General features: G+C 34.0%; 1 protein-coding gene across 1 annotated transcript in view; it reads left to right on the plus strand.

The window, feature by feature from the left end:
- The window catches only part of LOC115877471 (myosin-VIIa), a 123,333-nt gene extending 100,623 nt beyond the window's left edge, over window positions 1-22,710 (plus strand). Inside the window, exons 14-23 of the mRNA XM_030893625.1 lie at window positions 1,003-1,573; window positions 2,647-3,188; window positions 4,639-4,798; window positions 4,952-5,058; window positions 5,889-6,134; window positions 8,761-8,982; window positions 11,051-11,379; window positions 15,321-15,634; window positions 19,245-19,512; window positions 21,842-22,710. Of these exons, the coding sequence (XP_030749485.1) occupies window positions 1,003-1,573; window positions 2,647-3,188; window positions 4,639-4,798; window positions 4,952-5,058; window positions 5,889-6,134; window positions 8,761-8,982; window positions 11,051-11,379; window positions 15,321-15,634; window positions 19,245-19,512; window positions 21,842-22,048 (2,966 nt within the window). The 3' untranslated portion in view covers window positions 22,049-22,710. The remainder of the gene's footprint in view (window positions 1-1,002; window positions 1,574-2,646; window positions 3,189-4,638; window positions 4,799-4,951; window positions 5,059-5,888; window positions 6,135-8,760; window positions 8,983-11,050; window positions 11,380-15,320; window positions 15,635-19,244; window positions 19,513-21,841) is intronic.
- The last annotated feature ends 30 nt before the right edge of the window (window positions 22,711-22,740 follow it).

Here is a 22,740-nt window from a genome sequence, read left to right on the forward strand (position 1 = left end):
CCAACAAAGTTTATAGGCTTGGTGCATTTGAGTTGATTTCAACAAATTCCCACCACCGTGCTTCAACGGCAAAAATCAGAATTTATCAGTATTTATGTATATCACACCGCCGCGCCATCCCGATTACTGTTCATGTTGATCGCATTAAAATAATATTGAAATCGTGGCTTCGTGATAATTAAGTAATTTAGTTTTTTGCTAGTGCAGCAAACTTGCAAAAAAAATGTTAACGCGTAAAGGAGAGCGTAATTAGGGCGTTGTTGGGTGCAGTAACATTTAATAACTCAACTTTCCCGGATATTCAACTCTCACGAAACAACATTTTATACCTTCATAGTTTCTCACACGGCACCGATTCTGCTCAAAAGCAAAAATGGCTTTAAGCAGTTCGACGAAACACGTGAGTAAACAAAGTCCTCGTTACATAATCAAAAAATTAAAGAAACAATATACTATGAGAGGATAAAATATAATTTTCAATGGTATATTTTTTTAATCGACTAGTGATTAAAGGTTTTATGAACACCTTCAAAAATTATAATTATGTACCTTTAAAAAATTTGGTTATAGCCGAAATAACCCCAATTATGACCCCGCTTGCAAAACCGGTGATTAAAACTGTGCTCACTACCTTCCTCACTGCCGTAGTTGAAATCATCTAACAAGTTTTTTTAGCTGAAATAATTAGTTATAATACAAGTTAGACCTTAGAATAATTATATAATAAATTTTGCGTATACTCGCTATTTAAACCCGTGTATTTGTATATATCCTAGCTGTTTGCGATATTCTCCGATGGTGGTAGCACCGGCGGAGAATGCGCCAAGCCTATATGCAAAGAACTATGCAAATTTTATATTTTAGAAGAATAAAATTGCATTTTTCTCTAAACTCGATTGAAGTTTAGGCTCTGTCTATACTCGTACTATTTTATTTTTGTTAAAATCAAACAATTTTGACAGCTTTGAAGGATCGTGCTTAAGCAATTCTATGTTATTACAGGGTGGATCTTACTATCCCTCTGCGTCGGATGCTTCGCCCCGTCCGAAAAATTTGTCAACTACCTACGCGCCTTCATCAGAGAAGGTCCTCCCGGCTACGCGCCTTACTGCGAAGAACGCCTGAAACGAACCTTCAACAACGGCACCAGAAACCAACCGCCCAGCTGGCTGGAGCTCCAAGCGACCAAGTCGAAGAAACCCATCATGCTGCCCATAACCTTCATGGACGGGAACACCAAGACATTACTTGCCGACTCAGCTACAACGGCCAGAGAGTTATGCAACCAGTTGTCTGATAAAATCGGTTTGAAGGACCAGTTCGGGTTCTCCCTGTATATAGCGCTGTTCGATAAGGTGTCGTCGTTGGGTAGTGGAGGGGATCACGTGATGGACGCTATTTCGCAGTGCGAGCAGTACGCTAAAGAGCAAGGTGCGCAGGAGAGGAATGCGCCGTGGAGGTTGTTCTTTAGGAAGGAGATTTTTGCTCCGTGGCACGAGCCTACCGAGGACCAAGTGGCGACGAATTTGATCTATCAGCAGGTGGTGCGAGGAGTTAAATTTGGAGAATATAGGTATGTTTACTATACAGGGTGGTCCGAACTGTATTCCGGAAACTTCGGCAGCATATTCTGCAGATAAAAATAAGTCATAAAGTTCGTATAAATGTATGTCCTAAAATGTTTAGTTACGGAGATACAGGGTGTAGAAATTTCATTTTTATTTCGATTTTTTCCATACAAAAAAATTGGTTTTAATGCCAATATGACTCCTATTTGTAAGGGGCGCCACCTACATACGTTTTAACTGTTTCGAAGGGTACTAACTTTTCGTCTGTACCTGTATAAAACTATTGAGTGAAAAAATATACATTTCCATGACTTTTTACGTAAATAATGTCTCTTGGTAAAAGTTGCTGCAAGCAATCGTTCTCAAGATATTTAAAATGGAAATAGTCAATACATATCATTATTGACAAAAAATAAGCACGGTGTGTAGGTATTTGACTGAAATAATAAATTTGGGAAATTTTTATTTTTTTAAATTAATCATAATTTTTTCTGCGAAAAAATAATGATAGGACAGTTTATAACTATTTAGTCAACTTGTTTAATTTATGTCAACGATGATAGGTATTGATAATTTCGATTCCAAATATCTCAAGAACCATTACTCATAGCGATTTTTACCAAGAGACCTTTTTTACGTAAAAAACCTCGTAAATGTATATTTTTTACGCAGTAGATTTATACAGGTACGTACAAAAAGTTATTACCCTTCAAACTGATAAAAAAATGTAGGTAGTGCCCTCTACAAGTAGGTGTCACATTGATATCAAAATCAAATTTTTCATGTTAAAAAACTCCCAAACACCAATTTTCATCGAAATATCGACGTTAGTCCAGAAATTATTTGGAAAAAATCGAAATAAAAATGAAAATTCTACACCCTGTATCTCCGAAACGACGCATTTTAGGACACAACGAATACAGTTCGGACCACCCCGTATATTGTAAAATATAAAAACTAGAAAATATAATATGATTTTTTACACTGTTTGTCATTATGTCCATTCAAATATTATTAATATAAAGAATAATTAAAATGTTGAGTTGATACCTATACCGTTATCTTTATTCTCAACCAGGTGTGACAAGGAAGAAGACCTAGCTATGATAGCCGCCCAACAATACTACATAGAATACAACACCGACATGAACGTAGAAAGACTCCTCACCCTACTCCCCAACTACATCCCCGACTACTGCCTGACGGGAGTAGATAAAGCCGTCGACCGCTGGGCCGCCTTGGTCGTCCAGGCCTACAAGAAGAGCTACTACATCAAAGACAAAGTCAATACCCTCAGAGTGAAAGAAGACGTGGTCAGTTACGCGAAATTCAAGTGGCCTCTGCTCTTCTCCCGGTTCTACGAGGCGTACAGGAACTCAGGGCCGAACCTGCCCAAGAACGACGTTATTATAGCGGTGAATTGGACAGGGGTGTACGTGGTGGACGATCAAGAGCAGGTGCTTTTGGAGCTGTCGTTCCCAGAGATAACCACTGTGTCGAGTCAGAAGACGAACAAGGTGTTTACGCAGACGTTCAGTTTGAGTACGGTGAGGGGGGAGGAGTTTACGTTCCAGAGTCCTAACGCCGAGGATATTCGAGATTTAGTCGTGTATTTCTTAGGTAAGATAAAAATTACTTAAAATTCGTTATTTATACCGGGTGCGTCTCGAAAGTGGCCCACCGCTATAATTTTTTTTATTTTTTTAGATAAAAAAAACGGATTTGGTATGTTAGTATATGACATAAACTAGAATTGATTGACTATTCAATTGTTTTTGGTCACTTTCTGTTTCGCCGGAAATGACTACAACTTTTGATTTTTAAATGGCACCCTCGGTATTTTTTTTTGCTTTATTCGATAGAAAATAACACTCCGAATAGAATGACATATTATATGTCAACTTTTGACATTTTCGCTTGAAAAATCTTATTTTAAATTTCAATATAAAGTGCCATGGCTGTGTTAAAAACACTAATTTTTAATCAAGGAGCCTTGGAAAAATAGCTTTAATTGTCTAATGTTTTTAGTAGTTTGACCTGGTCGATTAAAAGATGCTCAAATCACATTTTTAATCATATCTCAATTTTTTGAAACGGAACAAAGGTGGCTCGTTAGCATATTTGGAAAAAGCTGTTTTTTTACGAATAATTTGGTACCACACACTACGTATTTCGAGTCAAATTGTCGTTATGAATCGTATGTTGCAATTTCAAATAAACCATATTTGAAAATGTCAAAAGTTGACATATGATATGTCATTCTGTTCAGAGATATAATGTAACAAAATACCGAGGGTGCCATTTAAAAGTCAAAAGTTGTCATTTCCGGTAAAATAGGAAGTAACCGAAAACAATTGAATACGTCAATCAATCCTAATTTATGTCATATACTAATATACCAAATCTTTATCTTTTATCTGCAAAAATAAAATAGTTATAGGGGTGAACCTCTTTTGAGACGCACCCGGTATACCGTATTTAAATACGCGGTAACCATACTTAACTAATTTATTAAGCAACTAAAACTTCAGAACAAAGATCACAGAGAATTACGATCACATACGTTCTCAAACCGGATATGCTGTAGATTTTCTATTATTAGTAGCCAATTTGAAATAATGAGCTATTTAATTATTATTTTTCCAATAAAAAGAGGCAAATGTAGACGATGTTGAAATACGAGCGACTATTTGCGTTGATTTTGAGCCATCTAGGTAACAAGACTTCGTATTCTTTAATTCCTGCTACAAATCAACAAAATAGCAATTTTACTGGCTACTACAAAAGAATTTCCATTATAATTCCCAAATCTGTCAAGCGTTTCGTCATATTTAGTATATTTTTAAGGAGTTATATTAAGGAGTTAATTAAATTTTTGAGTAGTTACTACTGCAAGGCTACTGCAGAATATAAAGGTTAATCAAATGCAATTTGGATCAAATCTGATAAGAAATTTACTAGATTTCACTAAATAAAAAAATAGTTATAATTAACTTTTTCGTAATAATAGTCTGAATTTCGTAATAAAATGCTTAATTCAAGATATTTATGAAAAATTATTTCTCTTTAGAGGGATTAAAGAAAAGGTCGAAATATGTTATCGCCTTGCAAGATTACAAAGCCCCCGGTGAAGGTTCCAGTTTCCTTACATTCCAAAAAGGCGATCTAATTATTTTGGAAGAAGATAGTACTGGCGAAACCGTGCTAAATTCAGGATGGTGTGTTGGAAGGTACTATAAAATTGAAAATTAAGCTAAATAGCTATTTTTTAGCAATAGTTCAAGTTTTCAATCTTAGGTTTAACGTTTTATTGTTAATTATTCACTAATTATGTGAACACATCAATTGATGAAATATCAAAAATTTTTATTAACATTTTGCAGATGTGAAAGGACACAAGAAAAAGGAGATTTTCCTGCCGAAACTGTGTATGTTTTACCGTGCATGAGTAAACCACCAGCAGATATTCTGCAATTATTCTCAGTAGAAGGTAAACAGTATTTTTTTATAAAAATATTTTAAGATGATAAAAGTATAGTATCTCGTATACGGAAAAAATAACAAAGTATAGAATATAGATAAAAAATAAAATCAATTCTTTTGATGAAAACATTTTTTTTTAGTTTTATTACAGATTCATTGTCTACCGCATTCAAAGAAACATTAAGAATTATTATTTACAGGCTTATTTTTTCTAAAATTCGAGAACGTCTGTATTTAGTATTCTATATTTTTATCCTCTGCTTTACCTGCTTTCAACCATTAAGAGTCCATTTCACTAGTCCGAAAGAGTAGCAAAATAAGCGTTCAGCATTTAACGTTTTATGTAAAACTGGCTAGGTATGTTTACACAAATGAAGAAGGAAATTAAAGATAAAGGATTATACTATATCCGTATTGTAGCACATTTTTAGACAACTTTTTTATGTTTAAAATTTTGGTCGTCTAACATCAACAAAATATTCCTTATATTTGGACTAAATTTTCTCCAAAATAAAGACATAATTTAAAATTCCGTTACAATACGGAAATAGGTTGAAGTTTTGTGATTACAGCGATATATAATTTTTATGGTTTTGTAATAATTGCTCGCTATTTTATGGCAAATGCTGAGGCTCTACAAACCTTAATCAAGCCTTAATCAAAGCACGTGTGTTTGGAAATTTGGGGTGGCTTAACACCACAGGATCGGGGTCAGCCTTAGGTATATTTCTGATATATAATATATATTTCCTTGCTTTACCCGACCCCTGAGAGCGACCCAAACAGTACAGCATAATAGACTCTTAAGCAATACAATTAAGTATATTTTTAAAACAGGAGTAAACGAGCACAACCGTCGTCTAAGTCACCATTCCCTCAACGGCACGGAGAACAGAGATAGGCCTCATACGCTGGCGGAATACGCCATAGATCATTTCCGACCGCCTTTGAAGAGGACGGTATCAAAAGCGTTGACGTTAAGTGGGGGAAGAAGAGGAGGCATAGACGAACTCTGGAGACATTCTAGGGAACCGATCAAGCAACCTCTGTTGAAGAAATTGCTCATGAAAGAAGAATTAGCAGGTAAATATATAAAACATTCAAAGATTAAGGCGTTCCGTTACAAAACCAGGCGAACCAGACCGGTAAACAGCGGTTCCTGAAAAATATCGATTTGATACAGAACGGTTTGGTAAAATATTGGAAACGTCAAATGTTGACATTTTCTAAATTTCAATATCTCTATTATAAAATTTATCTTTTATGCATTTTTAATGTACCTTAATGCTTTTACGTTTGCTTCTTCTTTTCCATGGAGTTTAATATTGAAAAGTACTTTATTAATGAACTGTTAAACTCGTTAGACAGTTCAAGTGAAGATTTGCAGGTCCAATATTAAAATAGATCAATAATAAATAAACAAATCTAATCAATATTTACATTTTTATAGCTTACAAAACCTTCACGATTACTTGTTGTCTTTTTTTCATGTTTTATCTAAATGTTCCTGACTTTAAGAAACAATGGCTGCATGATAAGTTTAAATGGTCCTAAAAAGTCATTCTATTTAGTTAATGAAATTTATTTACCTTTACTACCTACCTCAATTGATTTTGAATGTAAATACAAAATATTATTACAAAATTTAGAAATTAATTGAGAATTTCACTCTAACTTCCATTATTTGCTTGATTTCTGTCACATAAATGACATTGATTGACAAACAAAACCAGAAAAACCAGCCTTCTCCCGCTGGGTAATTTGGTGACAGTTATGACCGGTATTTTTCAGGAACCGTGTTTACAGTTCCGTAATAAGAAAACTTTCAGGAAACCGATAGAAACGGAACATAAAACTATAACAAAGGTAAGCAACGGAATACGCCCTAAGTAAGATTAGAGGACAATCGTCTGCTTTCTCTCGTTGTCCTATGTCTTGCATATCGGATTTGATAGATGTAACCCCAATAGGACTTTATAAATTTTAAAAATATTTTAAGATTAGTTGAAATGAGTGTAGGTTAGAGTGTAGATTTTATGAGAGGGGGGAAGTTATCTCCGCGACCTTGTAGATCCATTTTGTCATGTAATCATCAAAAGACAGTATCAGAGGCGGGTTTAGAGAGGTCATTTCTATCCAATATCAGTCGTACCAAAATGTATTGCACGAATGGTTGTCGTCTCGGCGCACTCAGTGATCAGGTGTTCTGGTGTTTTCCGATTTTCCCCACAGAATCTGCGTCCGCTATTGTTTCTTAGCTTCAATCTAGCGAAGTGTTCGTTGAGAAGAGTAGAGACAGTGTACTGTTAAAAATACCGTGACAATCTGACGATTGTTCTTACTTGAAATGAGTGATAAAAATAATTTTAATTTCCTTCCGACGATCCAAATATTCAGACGGCATCCCAAAAATTACAGATAATACAACTTACCTGTAAATTAAAATGGCAGGCATCAAATGTCACTGTCATGTATATTACGACTCAGAATTTCGACAGGTTGTCATATAATATCGTCCTAATAATGACAGAAATACACTTTACCCCATAATTAAAATTACAAACAATTGTGAGTATATATTATATAGTGTGCACATTACAAACTGGTAAGGTTAATTTTCCAATCTGACGTTTCGGATTCGAGAGATCATTATCACTATCAACTTTGCAAATATAAAGGCGGACTTGGAGTTTTTATTTTCCTCTTCTTTGGCCTTCGTAACTATAAAATAAATTCTAGTATAAAAGGCACAGCATTTTATTTGAATTTTTGGAAACAATGTGGGAAATGCCACGACTAGATAGAGTATGCTGAAATACTTACAGAAACATCTCGGGACTCGCTGACTATCAACTAACTGGCTAACTGACTATCAAGTTTCTGTCTATTTGACTAACTTTTCAACTTATTATTGACCGATTGCGCCGTCTTCAGCATACTCTTTTATATTTGTCTTCCCGACGCAATCGTCGACGGGTGCGTCATTAGAGTTTTTTGTATATTTTCATCACCGATGTTTGCAACGAAAACTTCGCCTGGAACCCTCACGTTACATCGCCCTGATTTTAATTGTTTTAATTAATAATGTTTATTATAATAACATGTCTGGGTAGACGTATACGTGAACGATTCCCTTGGGTTTACATAAAATTAGCTTACTGAAATATTTTTCCCCAAATTGATATAAACCCAAGTTGGTCTATAGTTAAGTGTTCATTACCACGGGCTGTACAAAAAAGCACTTTTTTGTATCTTGGTAAAATTAAATCAGTTTGCTAAAACAGAATATCAACATTTGAAAGTAAAAACATTTAACGTTCTGTCAACACTTTCTTTTTGAAAATAGGCAAAAATAGAAAATACAATACTTATATTTATAACTTACCTCAATTAGGAAAATTGAAATTAAAACTGGAGTTTTTTAACTTTTGTATAATCTCTCAAAATTGTTGGCCAATTTACCTATGAGTATTTTCAACTTCAGTCATTAACGGTTTCCGAGCTACAAACTATTATTATTATTTGTCTTTTATTATTTGATCAACATTTACATACAATGGGTTAAATATAAATGGAAATTTATATTAGTGCATCTAAATTGGCTATTAACTATGTAGTCCCTGGTCTTATAAATATTGCTATTAAAATTCCCTAACTGAATAAAATATGCAAATATAGAAAAATTATTTCTTCTTTTTATTATTTGCAGAAGAGGCTAGTTTTGCATTCAGTGCAATACTAAAATACATGGGAGACTTACCGTCAAAACGACCAAGGCTCGGAAACGAATATACGGATCATATTTTCGATGGTCCATTGAAACACGAGATACTGAGAGACGAAATCTACTGTCAAATCATGAAACAACTGACAGACAACAGAAATCGGATGTCTGAAGAACGAGGATGGGAACTAATGTGGCTGGCTACAGGTAAATTAAACATGATGACGTTAAGTGGGTCATGGGACTATCTTTTACATTTTTTCACCAATACTGACTATTTACTTAATTATTATTAATTTTACTAAATTATTTATACTGCTTGGTTAGAATTCTAAAATATTCATATCTGACTTTTCTCTTGCTGCATTCTTTTAAGTGTTAAAGTTGACTAAACACTTTTTAATATTAATATGTGTAAACATTACGGCCTAGTTTTATTGTTAACTATCCAGTTATTACTACTTAGGACTAGTTCTAAATTAAAATACAAATTCACCGACAACTTATAGACCGAGAGCTGGCTACATAAAAAACCTTATCATCGTTACATGGCTAATTTTTTGTGTGAAGTATCCTTTTGTGTAGCCATTGTGAAATAGTCATGTCTGCCAGCGCGATCCCGGGGCTTAAAGCGGGGGCGGCCAATCGAAAGAGTGAAATTTTGACACTAAAAATATTATAAGGTACACGAGTTATAGTTGCCAAATAGCTTTTATTTATTATTAGGACACGTGTAAAATTGTTGACAGACATTTTTCTCGTGGCTGAAATGCCGGCAGACAACGCGAAAGAGGCATAGAATTTTGACAAAAGAAAATCATCGCATACATGCATGTCGGTTGGTGGAATGTCATGTTTATTGTTAATTAATTTAAAAAGCCGTATGCAAAAGGGCAGACAAAAAAATCGTTATTGAAATAATAAAAAAATATATTTATAATATAATCGTATATTATATGATTCATCTATACTTAAATGGATGAAGCGGCCAGCGTTCCCTGAATAAAGCGCTAGAGTAATATCGCGCTTTTGATAACTGTCTGCAGCTGATTGAGCCACGATCTTTTTGTCTGCCCTTTTGCATACGGCTTTAAAAAAAAATAAATATGACATTTCACCAATCGGCATGCAAATATGCCATAATTTTTTTCATTCTTCAAATTTCATTTTTTAATAATTTTTAAAATTTTATGCCTCTTTCGCGTTGTCTGTCGGTATTTTAGCGACTAGAAAAATGTCTGCCAATAATTTTCCACGTTTCTTAATAATAAATAAAAGCTATTTTCGCTATTATAACTCATGTATCTTATAATATTTTTAGTGTCAAAATTTCACCCTTTCGATTGGCAGCCCCCGCTTTAATCCCCGGGATCGCGCTGGCAGACATGGCTATTTCATAATGGCTACACAAAAGGATACTTCACACAAAAAATTAGCCGTGTGACGATGATAAGGTTTTTTATGTAGCCAGCTCTTAAACTATTACGTATAGGCTTGGTGTATTTCAGTTGATTTCAACAAATGCCGACCGCAACGCTTCAACGGCAAAAATCAGAAATTATCAATATGTATTTCACGCCGCCGCGAGAAAAGAAACATATTTTCTCTTTACCGTTTTTTAAATAAGTCCAAAATAACCGAGTTATTTTACTTAATTTCCAAAAAAAAAATTGCTTAAATTTTGAGAACCACTTCTGTTTTTTTTTGTAAATTTAATCTAACACCTATGTTGCCATATTATCAATAAATTATCATTTTTAACTAAAATTTCCCAAAAAATTTTCAAAAAATTTCAAATTTTCAAAAATTTTTATTCGCGAAAAAAAACTCATAATCGTGATTCTGGAGTCGAAATATACTATCCCTAAAAATATTTGCACTTATTTAAGACTCACCCTGTATAATAAATTTTTCGTATACTCGCTATTTAAACCCGTGTATTTGTATATACTAGTTGTTTACCAAATTCTCCGATAGTGGCAGCACCGGCGAAGAATGCACCAAGCCTATAAAGAGATGTTAATCAAATGTTGTCATATTATGATAACGACTCTGGGTAGACGCACACATAAAGAGCAAAACAGTTCTAATCAAAAACATGTTTGTTCAGACCAGAATTTTGTTAACATACTCCTTCCTTAGTATTCAATAATGCAAAGAAGAAAATAAAGAAGCAACAATAAAAAGTAAAAGTACCAATCTTTTTAATACAATCTTCATAAATCTTAAAAAATATTTCTGTATTAAGCAAAAATTGCATTGTTTCAATTTATAGGTCTTTTCACTTGTTCTCAAAACCTCCTAAAAGAACTCACCGCCTTCCTGAGAACCAGAAGACATCCGATATCGCAAGACTCCCTCCAGAGGCTGCAGAAAACTCTGAGAAACGGCCAACGGAAGTACCCGCCCCACCAAGTGGAAGTCGAAGCCATTCAGCACAAAACGACGCAGATTTTCCATAAGGTGTACTTCCCAGACGACACAGACGAGGCGTTCGAAGTCGATTCGAGTACCAGAGCCAAAGATTTTTGCCAGAACATCAGCCAGAGGTTGAGTTTGAGGTCCAGCGAAGGGTTTAGTTTGTTCGTTAAAATTGCTGATAAGGTAAGTTTACCTTTTAATTATGAAATTATTTTGCCATGATATGATATTTAAATCCTATCTAACCAATAAAAATTGTTTATTTTGACAGGTCACTAAGGCCCATTTATTTGATCGGAAATTTTTCTCTTTACGGTGTGTAACCAACAGCGAATTATAGTAGAAATTTTTTGACATACGACAGACTAATAATATAAAGACGAGGATGTGTAAAATAAATCGAATATTTTTTTCCACTTTATACTCTAAAAAACTGGCGCCGGGAGGCACGTATAGCCGCCGGTACTAAAATATGTTAATAAAAAGTTGGTAGGCAGTTCTTTTAGTTTCAAAGTAAAGGAAATTTTCCAATTTTTTTTATCTCAAAAACTGCGACTTTGACTGATTTTCATGTTATTACAAATTTTGTTGCAAATATTATTCCTAATCTTAAATTGAAATCCGCGTTTCGCTAGCTACTGTAATTTTGGAGTTACGATTTTTTTAAATTTTTAACCCTCTCCCATACCCCCTTACCAAACCCCCACCCCCACCAAAAACTAATAGCCAGATTCTCGGGTGCCACAGTATTTTTGTGCCAAATTTGGTTAAAATCGGTTTAGCGGTTTTTTAGTTTGGTTTGGTTTGGTTTGTTACAGACAGACAGACAGACGTTACAGACAGACAGACAGACAGACAGACAGACAGACACTATGAAAATATTTTGTATTTAGGTCATTTATGACCCAAATAACTCATTTTGAGTGAAATTAAAAAAACTTTTTTTGCCGATCTTAATAGCCTACCATACCTATTAGCCGGAGAGCTGGCGACTCTAAATAGAGAACATATTTTAGGCAAGTTAGAATAACAAAAAAAATAAACTTTAATAACTTGTGAACCCAGAATCCTAAGTCTGGCTGGGGGGTTAGGGGTATTTCGCTACTGCGCAACCCATAACATTTGCAAAAAAATAAATCCAAAAAACATTCTTTAGGCAACTTGAAATTTGTTTATTCTTAAATGTTAGCATCTATTTAACCTAGAAATAAGTATGCCAGACTTTTTTTTCGGGTTTAAAGTGTAACCCGACCATTCCAAATATGTTTAATTATTATACTTGGAAAACATACTTTAGGCATTCTAAAATTTTTAAGCGCTTAACTATAAGCGCGAGAAAGATAGTTTATTGAGACCCGTCGGCAGACGATGATGAGCCGATGCGGCTGACGTAACAGTATTTTGGAGTACTTCAAATTTTAATAAAAACAATTTTTTTTCGGTTTCATTTCAATTATTTGCAGGCTTTTAATTCACAGATTATTTTGATATAATATGTCACAAAAATATAATAATAATTATACTTTTGTTACGTTTGAAAAAAATATATTTTATATTGTGCTAATTTTTAAATAATTATTCGTCTTTTTATTCTTTCAGATACAAAATACTTAAATTAAAAAGTCTTCTTATTGAAAGGATTTCAATCATACATTTTTATTAGAAAATGTTTCTTTTTATTTATTCAATATCCGACTCCAAAATGCTGTTACGTCAGCCGTATCGGCTGCCGACGGGTCTCAATAAACTATCTTTCTCGCGCTTATAGATACTCATAAGACTTTCTTATCGCGCTCATTTAAAATCTTTATTCACGTCTGGCAAGTATTAAATCCCATTGAATTCGTCTGGCTATTAACACATATTTTTTAATACCATCTAATAAAACCGCTGTAAAAATTTTAGAATGCCTAAAGTATGTTTTCCAGGTATAATAATTAAACATATTTGGAACGGTCGGGTTACACTTTAAATCCGAAAAAAAAAGTCTGGCATACTTATTTCTAGGTTAAATAGATGCCAAAATTGAAGAACAAACAAATTTCAAGTTGCCTAAAGAATGTTTTTTGGATTTATTTTTTTGCAAATGTTATGGGTTGCGCAGTAGCGAAATACCCCCAACCCGCCAGCCTGACTTAGGATTCTGGGTACACCAGTTAATAAACTATACATTTTTAGTTATTCTAGCTTGCCTAAAATATGCTTGCCCAAAAAAGGTCTTCTACAATTTTTTTGTAAACCTCACTGTTCGAAAGTTATTAAAGTTTGAAGTTTGATTATTTTACGGCAGATTTCTTTTTTCTTATGAATTTTATAACTCGTTAACAAATTATATTTGTCCACGACCACTTAATATTAAATCAATATTCTACTTCCTAGCTGAAGGAATATGGTGCCCATATTTGTAATAGAGTGAAATATAACAGCTGATAACAGTGAATTATGATAAATCACACTTTGCATCCTTTGCATTTACATTTGTGGCTATGCCAACGTGACACTCACAACATCCCGATGCGCGGCGTGGATTGACGTTATTCTTATCTTTTCTTTTTATTAATTTTGACGTTTAAAATTATCAAATGTTAAGCTATGATGTTAAGTAGGTAGTGATTATTAAGTGGCATATCAAGAACTCGTTTAAAATCAAAAAATGAATTATGAGAGTGATAATGAGCCCTGTACACCACCAGAGATAGCAGAGGTGGTCAAATTAAGAAGTCTTGGATTGCTACCACAAAAGTCTAAGGATCATTACATGTCTGCCTATAAAAACTTTCTAGACTGGAGGATTGCTAAAGGCATAAATCGTTTTCCGAATCCGTGTTATTAGTATATTTAGTTGCCATTGTAACGGAACAAACTACAATCTCTTGATTGACTAAAGAATGTTGGTACGATATTTTCATGCTTCTTCTTCTCGTCCGTTAACTCTCGAAAGAGTAAGGTGACATCATGTCTCAATTGCTCGGATCAATGAAATTCAAATACATATGTAACTTTAAATAAAACACACATTACCAACTTTAGTTATACAAAACAACAACAAGTCAGATGCGCGTACTCCAATTTATCGTTCTCCAAAAACTGTACTCAACTAAAGTTGGCAGAAGTATGTTTTATTGCAAAAAACTTGAAGCAGCATCAATAAAATTCAGATACATATATAACGATAAATAAAACACAAATTACCAACTTTAGTTACACAAAACAACAAAAAGTCAGCTGCTGGTATTCCAATTTATCGTTCTTCCACAACTGTACTCAACTAAAGTTGGTAGAAGTATGTTTTGTTGCAAAAAAACTTTAAGCAGCATCAATAAAATTCAAATACATATATAACGATAAATAAAACACAAATTACCAACTTTAATTACACAAAACAACAAAAAGTCAGCTGCTGATACTCCAATTTATCGTTCTTCAACAACTGTACTCAACTAAAGTTGGTAGAAGTATGTTTTATTGCAAAAAACTTTAAGCAGCATCAATAAAATTCAAATACATATATAACGATGAATAAAACACAAATTACCAACTTTAGTTATATAATACAACAAAAAGTCAGCTGCTGGTGGTACGATCTATCATTTTTCAACAAATTTATTTTACTAAAGGTGGTAGAAAAAAGTACTAATATACAGGTGTGTCGTAAAACACATCTAATAATAAACTTCCCAAATATTTGAAAATAGAATAGTTCGACATGACTGCGACTCTCGATGCATAGCAACTGATGATATTGACGTTTTTATTATCTTTTAGTTAATTTTGACGTTTGAAATTGCCAAATTTTAAGTAGGTAGTGACATTTTCCCCTAAAACATGAATACAATAATTAATAGTAAGATTAACTTTAAAAATACAGATTCAAACACTCCTTATAATTATTATAATGGCCGTGGACAAAGTATAGTATTCAACTCGCAATTTATAGCCATTATTCACTCAGGTGACTTGGGCCCCTCGCCTACGGCTCGTGACGTAAACGTCACCCTGCGTGAATAATGGCTAGCATAAATTGCTCGTTCAATAATACTATTTTATTGTAATTGCTGAATTTTCTGACAAATACACTTTCTTTACCGAAATGAATAATTCAGAAAGATTCTTTTTTCTTTCAGGTAATATCAGTGCCCGAAGGTGATTTCTTCTTCGACTTTGTCCGCCATCTGACCGACTGGATTCGGAAAGCCCGCCCTACGAGGGACGGCATAACGCCCCAATTTTCCTATCAGGTTTTCTTCATGAAGAAGCTCTGGACCAACACGGTGCCGGGCAAGGATAGGTTCGCCGACCTCATATTCCACTTCCATCAAGAACTGCCTAAACTTATCAGGGGCTACCACAAATGTAGCAAAGAGGAGGCTATCAAATTGGCCGCTTTGATTTACAGGGTTCGATGCGGCGATAGCAAACAAGAGTTGCAAGCTATACCGTAAGTTTTTTTGAAGCGAAACTTCTTTACGCGCGATGGGTGTAAGCCCGTGGTTACATTGGATGCGTGTCCGTGCGTTTTTTTGGTCGTACGTGCTCGGATGTGGACGCAGCAAAAAACAAATAAATGGTATCTACGCAGGCGGTTACATTGCATCGGAGTTTGCGCGTCCGTGCACGTACGTCAATTTCCGTTGGTCGGATGAAAACAAACTGGTTTGTTTTTTAATACGTGCACGTCCGAGCGTTCAAATTTTTCTTCTCTGATCCCAATACATTCCCGAAAAATTTGAATATTTTTGAATACTAGGTTTAATTTTATTTGGGATATATTAATGTATATTAATGTACCTAAAATATTCAAAAAATTTGACCGGTTGCTGTTTTAATTCACGAAATGTTTTACTTATTCATTTTCTTCTCCTCTTCTGGCATATATATAAATCATTTACCCAACATTTTCTTCTTTTCATGAGTAGTTATTTTAACATTATATCACAGATTAAGTATACTATTATGTATACAGATAAAAATCTTATCCCTAATTCGTGGTACGAAAATTGTTTTTTATGACGATGTGCAAACGAGTCAAATTTCCTGTGCGCAAAAATAAACTCCCGTAAAATAACAAGGCCCGATGTTGTTTCCTTTACGTGAGGTGGTATTAACTCTCTTCATTTATAGTTATCGGATCGGAAAGAATTCTGTTCGCGTCGCGTCCGCTATTTAAACTTAACCTAACTTTGAATTTAAAACTTTGAAATTGTTTTGTTTACTAGGTATTTTAAAACTAAAGGGCTAAAGTGCTTCTTTCCAGTGCTTTATTGTTCAACGTCTGCCAGTGAGTTTAGAGCAACAAGCAACAAATACTTCTCTTAGAAGGGCTAAGTCGTCATCTGCTGTAAACCTAAAACTTGTTCCATGTAGACGCGAATTGCGAATTGCGGAAAGCGATTCGCCAAAAAATATTCGCAATTCATTTTTGCTTCACTGAAAGTTACCAAAAAAAAATCATAACCTGAGATAACTTAATTTGTTTTTTATTCGTGTTTACGACCTTTATTTTATATTTTATAGCATACAATAGCTTACTTCGGGTTTCTCTTATTACCGATTCTGAACCGTCCTAGAACTGTGATGCGTATGCGCAGAAAATATGAAGACATTATTTCATTTGCGCATGCGCTGCAGAGTTCTAGGACGGTTCAGAATCGGTAATAACAAGAACCCGAACAAATCTAATATGAGTTCAAATTTGTTTAATGATTATGAATATTGATTACGATTGTGGGATTGGAACAGAAGGCGTAAAATTGCCATTTACTTATTGTTAAAACGTAGAAGAGAACGATCATTTGGGACATGTGAAATATTTAAATTTCGTAAGCAACAAGGGTGCTTATCGCAATTTAATTTAAGAAATGAGGACAAAAGATGAGAAAAAATTTAGGAATTTTCACAGATTGTCTGTACAGGAGTTTGATAACTTGGTTGAAAAATTGTCACCATATATATCAAAAACATCATAAATATATGCACAAGAACCCATCTTACCTGGAGAAATCCTTTCAGTTACTTTGTACTTTGTCAGCGTCGTCAAAATAATCGATAACCGATCACAACACCATTTTGCGCAAACGGGAACCTTAAAATCGCGCGAATATTCGCAAAAAGTTGAAAACACTTTAACTTTCCCGCCCCCCAAATTTTAAATCTTGCGAATCGCCACAATCTATAAATTTCTGACAGCGCTGCCATGATCATTAAAATTGAAAATGAGAGCAGTTTCGCACAATCGCGATTCGCGTCTACATGAACAAGGCTGTGCCGGTCAGGCGCTGTGCACAATTTTAGAGGCCATAAGTGGGCGTGCTGTGTGCGCAAACTAGTTACCTAACTAGTGCCCGATACCGAAAATTGGAACCACCAATAACAATAAAGAAAAAACAGATTATAATCTGTATAATCTGTGATTATATCCTCACAAAGCATCAAAGTAGTGGCGCTTGTTTTGGCACAAAGGAAACCATTAACACGCATCTAATGTAACCACTAAAATAAAATAGTCGTACGAGTAAATTCTGTCAGAGCTCGCACGTTTAAAAAAACGCACGGACCCGTGTCTAATGTAACCGCGGGCTAAAAATTGAAGGCCGCGGTCGGCCTTGATTGACGGCTGCGGGACGGCATGACCTAGTCATGACGCGAAGACCATGCGAAGCATCAGATCTGATAATAGTTGACAGGAGATATGCCTTATTTTGATTATTTTATAGGGTTATGGCGCAGGTTATGGTTGGGAATTGTTTTTTAGTTCGTTTAATTGAATAATTACTAAAACCAGCAGTTCCAAAAATATATTTAAAAATAAAAGATAAAAATTCAAAATATTTATTATCTATTAACATGGATTTAAACGATAAATTGATTCGAATAACGCTAACATTTGTCTATAAAGTAGTGTGGCTATCTTAATTTCTATGAAAATGTGACATCTGGTTTTTCCCATGTAATCTTCAAATGGTCTAAAAATCAGCAGAAATGTCCCATTATGCAGTAAAGACACTATTGTTGAATCATTGCCAATCATTACTATCATTAGTAGGTCTTTTCTGGGCATTTCACAAATAAAATCAATTGTCTCATCAAAAACTGAAAATGCAAAACAAATAGTAAGCTTTATAAATATCTATACAAATAACCATACTTACGTCTATTTATGTCCTTCAATCCAACCATATTTTAACCAATATTTTAATATCCTAGCCCAAGTAAATAATCAAAAATGCACTTTTTATATTAAGAATAGTAATGGGTATTTGAAATACAACCGGTTATATCATTTAGAATAGTCTTGAACAAGCCCGAAAAATGTTTCTAATTTGCGGTAAATCTTTTTTGAATCTCCATATAAAAGTTTTAAATACTACGTATAATCCTTGAATATGGGTATAATAAATCATGAAATTCGGGACGAAATATCCCTTTAATTTCTAAGCCTACCGACCTCCCGCGACTTCATGCCTTCATGCAAACTGCAAATCCGACCAGAGATTTCGCCTAAGCTCCGCCTTAATACGATACAACTCAGACTTACGTCGCGTCGCTACCGCACGATGAGCCGGATGAGCTAGACAGGGACAGAAGCATACAGAAGACTGCCGTAGGTCCTGCATCGACTCTGATAACAGGCGATAATAGAAATCGCTGAACAAGGGCGTGTGCAATATGCACACGGTCAAAATTATTTTGTTTTCGTACGCCAACGGTAGTGATTATTTTAATATAGAAGACCACAAATATTAAATTAATATTGATTATTACAACATCCTACATTGTATTAACAGTATTCTTGTGTATTGGCAACATTAATAGTAAATAGTGTAATGTAATAAACCGCTTAAATTCTGACAAAATTATAGGGTAGGCGCCGCACCTTGCCTACCCTGACGAGCCGCCGATTGGACAGACAAAAATCAATCTACTTTTGAACTTTAATGATATACAACTGCCACTCATATATTCAATTTCTGAAGACTATGCCTTGTTCTCGACTCCTGTAGTTGCTGTTCAAGGGAAATAATGATTATTACATTTTCCTTTTTCTGCAGGCAAATGTTAAGGGAACTCATTCCAGCTGACCTAATCAAAATCCAATCGGCAAATGACTGGAAACGATCGATAGTAGCGGCCTACAACCAGGACGCGGGTATGTCCCCGGACGACGCCAAAATCGGCTTCCTCAAGGTGGTGTACAGGTGGCCCACCTTCGGTTCCGCCTTCTTCGAAGTGAAACAGACCACCGACTCCAACTACCCGGAAATGTTGCTCATAGCTATCAATAAGCATGGCGTGAGTTTGATTCATCCCCAAACAAAAGTAAGTATCTATAAAATTTGTCGCTGCAAGCACACAAGCTGAGCGCGCACGAATTTAATAGTTTTTAAATCAGGATCGGGAAATCTACTTGCCTAAACAACCAGTTAAGTGATAAGTGATAGTTGCCAAAGTGGCAGTTGACATCTGTCATTTTAACTCACAGGTAAATTGTAATTTCTGTCATTTTTCGGATGACGTCTGTTAAAATCTTCCCCGACTCGTTGGAGAGACCATATTTCTTGAAAATAATTCTGGCGAAGGGTTCTGGCGCCACTAGAAGAAAATCTAAGGCCAATCTAATCGCATTTTAAGGCCAAAACGATGGTCAAATTTCTTCTGAAACCCAAGAGACCACAAATCGAAATGTGCAAGAATTTGTAAGAATATTGGGTCTGAACGATAAACATTGTTTACCATATCTATTTTAACATAAAAATGTTTATTACAGATTATCAAAGTTATGTATAAAAAAAGATTCTTTAAATTCCTTTCCGTATATTTTTAAGCGATATATGCAATAATTTTTGCCATGTGTGTAACATTTACTACCTGATAACAATTAATTTAATAGGAGATATACCTCCTGGAACGTTAAGCGTATTTGTCGGTTAGGCAAATTTGTTATACTAGTAAAAAATCAATGACAGCTGGCTTTTGTTTTTGATTCAATGCAGAGGTGTCTGAACAACAAAAATTAACTTTATTTTGTAGATTATCATCAAATGAACCCGCCACAAAGGTGTAGGCATTTTTTAGACTTTATATTGTGTTTAAAACAGTACCTATTTAAATAAAAAAAAGAGTATGCTGTTTGAAGCCCATATTTATTTTTCGTATAAAAACACAACGATACGTAATATTTCTTTATAAATAATCAAATTAAACTCACGACCGTCTATTAAGTTCAATTTTGATTGTTCATTTTTTATTACTATTATTCACATGAGCCACTTCCTGTTAATTGATAAATATTACAATATTCTAATTATGTTGATATTTTCTCATGTTACATAAACCTTGTTTTTCAAATTAAGATTAATTGTTTCGCCAATAACATATGTAATTATGCACGAAGGCATATTTTTAGAGGACTATTAATGCGTATCATTCGTTTTAATAATGGTATTTAAAATTTCAAGCAAAAATTTTTTTCTCTGGCAAAATAAAGACTAAACATTTTGGCGATTTTCTTAATCTATACTACTCGTAATATATAAAATTCTTAAGTGACTCACTGATTAATCACGATCCTGCTCAAACCACTCAACGTAAGAAGCTCAATTTTGGCATACAGGTTGATTCTAGGGTGTAGAGGTTCGATAAGAAGGGATTTTTCGAAATTCCAGTTCCAAGGGGGTGAAACCACCCCTCAAATGTTACAATATTTTTATTTTAAAAACGGTTTCCGAAAAAAACGCTTAAACACGTATATTTTATTTTGTCTTTTTACATATTTTAAGATTTTTTAAAAATGTATACAGGGTGTTTCGAAAAATCAGGTCATTGATTAATCACGATCCTGCTTAAAGCGCTTGACGTAAAAAGCTGATTTTGGAAAACGGATTGACTTTAGGGTGTAGAGGTTCGGTAAGAAGGGATTTTTCGAAACTCGAATTCGAGGGGAGGTTTCACCCCCTTCAAATATTAGAATATTTTTTATTTAAAAACAGGTGAGTTTTTCGGAAAACTCTTAAACACGTATATTTTATTTTGTTGTTTTACATATTTCAAGATTTTTTAAAAAATTATGCAGGGTGTTTCATAAAATATGACCATTGAGTAATCACGATTCTGCTTAAACTGCTTGACGTTTAAAGCTGATTTTTGGCAAACGGATTGACTGTGGGGTGTAGAGGTTCGATATGGAGGGGTTTCTCGAATATCAAATTCCAAGAGGGTGAAAACGCCCCTCAAGTATTACAATATTTGTTATTTAAGAAACGGTTAGTCTTTCGGGAAAACGCTTGGATACGCATAATTTATTTTGTTTTTTTACATATTTTGAAATTTTTAAAAAATCATACAGGGTATTCCAAAAAGTTGGGTAATTGATTAACCACGATTCTGCTTAAACTGCTTGGCGTAAAAAGCTTATTTCTGGCAAATGGATTTTTCGAAAGTCAAATTCCAACTAGATGAAACTACCCCTCAAATATTACCAAGTTATATAATAATATCGCCATATTGTTTTTTTTGAGAAAATTTTATCTAGTTTGTATGTTACTGAAAATTCTTGCTTATTGCTTTATCATCACCATTACAAATAATTAATTCGACGCGAGCAAAGTCGCGGGTACATGCTAGTATCATATATTTTATTTTGTTTCAGGAAATACTAGTGACGCATCCATTCACAAGAATATCCAACTGGTCTTCAGGCAATACCTACTTCCACATGACCATTGGTAACTTGGTTAGAGGATCAAAACTTCTTTGTGAGACGTCACTGGGTTACAAGATGGACGATCTATTAACCTCTTACATATCCTTAATGCTCACAAATATGAACAAACAAAGGAGCATACGAATCAAATAATTCCCAATGAAAAAACAGTATGTACCTCAATGTAAACTACATTCCATTTGGTAAAAAAGTCTAATGATGACATTGACAGTAAGAATGTATTTTTCTGTTATATATTGATTATACATTATACTAGATTTTATTGTTGACGATTTGATTGAAACATTTTGATGTACTGATGATAATCCTTTTTTGATTTATTCATACAATCAAAAAGGATATTTCAACGATAGATCTAAAATCGAATAATACTCTTATAAATCTATTACTTCCCAGTGTTTTGACTTTATCAGTAATTTGTTGAGTATAGTATATACAGTCAAAAAATAATTTATTTTTATTGGAATCTCTGAACGAAGCTTTGTCTTAATTTATCTAGTGAAACAGAGATCTTATACATTATTTATAAAATATACAAGGGTTATAAACGAATAAAGAAATTAGTGGACAATAAAATTTATGAAGTAAAAGATATTTACTGAATAACGATATTCTAATTTATACTATATTTTGAGACATATGAATTTTAAACTTATACTTTCATAAATATTTTACTACATGGTGAATATAAGTGGCTTTTTATTGTATATCTATAAAAAATATTTATATTTATGTAAATATTTTAACATCACTAAGAATGCTGTAATATAAATATTTCAATAAAGAAATAATTAGATAAAGAATAGTTTTATTCCATGCCACCC

The sequence above is a fragment of the Sitophilus oryzae genome, unplaced genomic scaffold (assembly GCF_002938485.1).
Source record: "Sitophilus oryzae breed Bouriz unplaced genomic scaffold, Soryzae_2.0 scaffold_1494_pilon_pilon, whole genome shotgun sequence".
Taxonomy (NCBI): Eukaryota; Metazoa; Arthropoda; class Insecta; order Coleoptera; family Curculionidae; genus Sitophilus; species Sitophilus oryzae.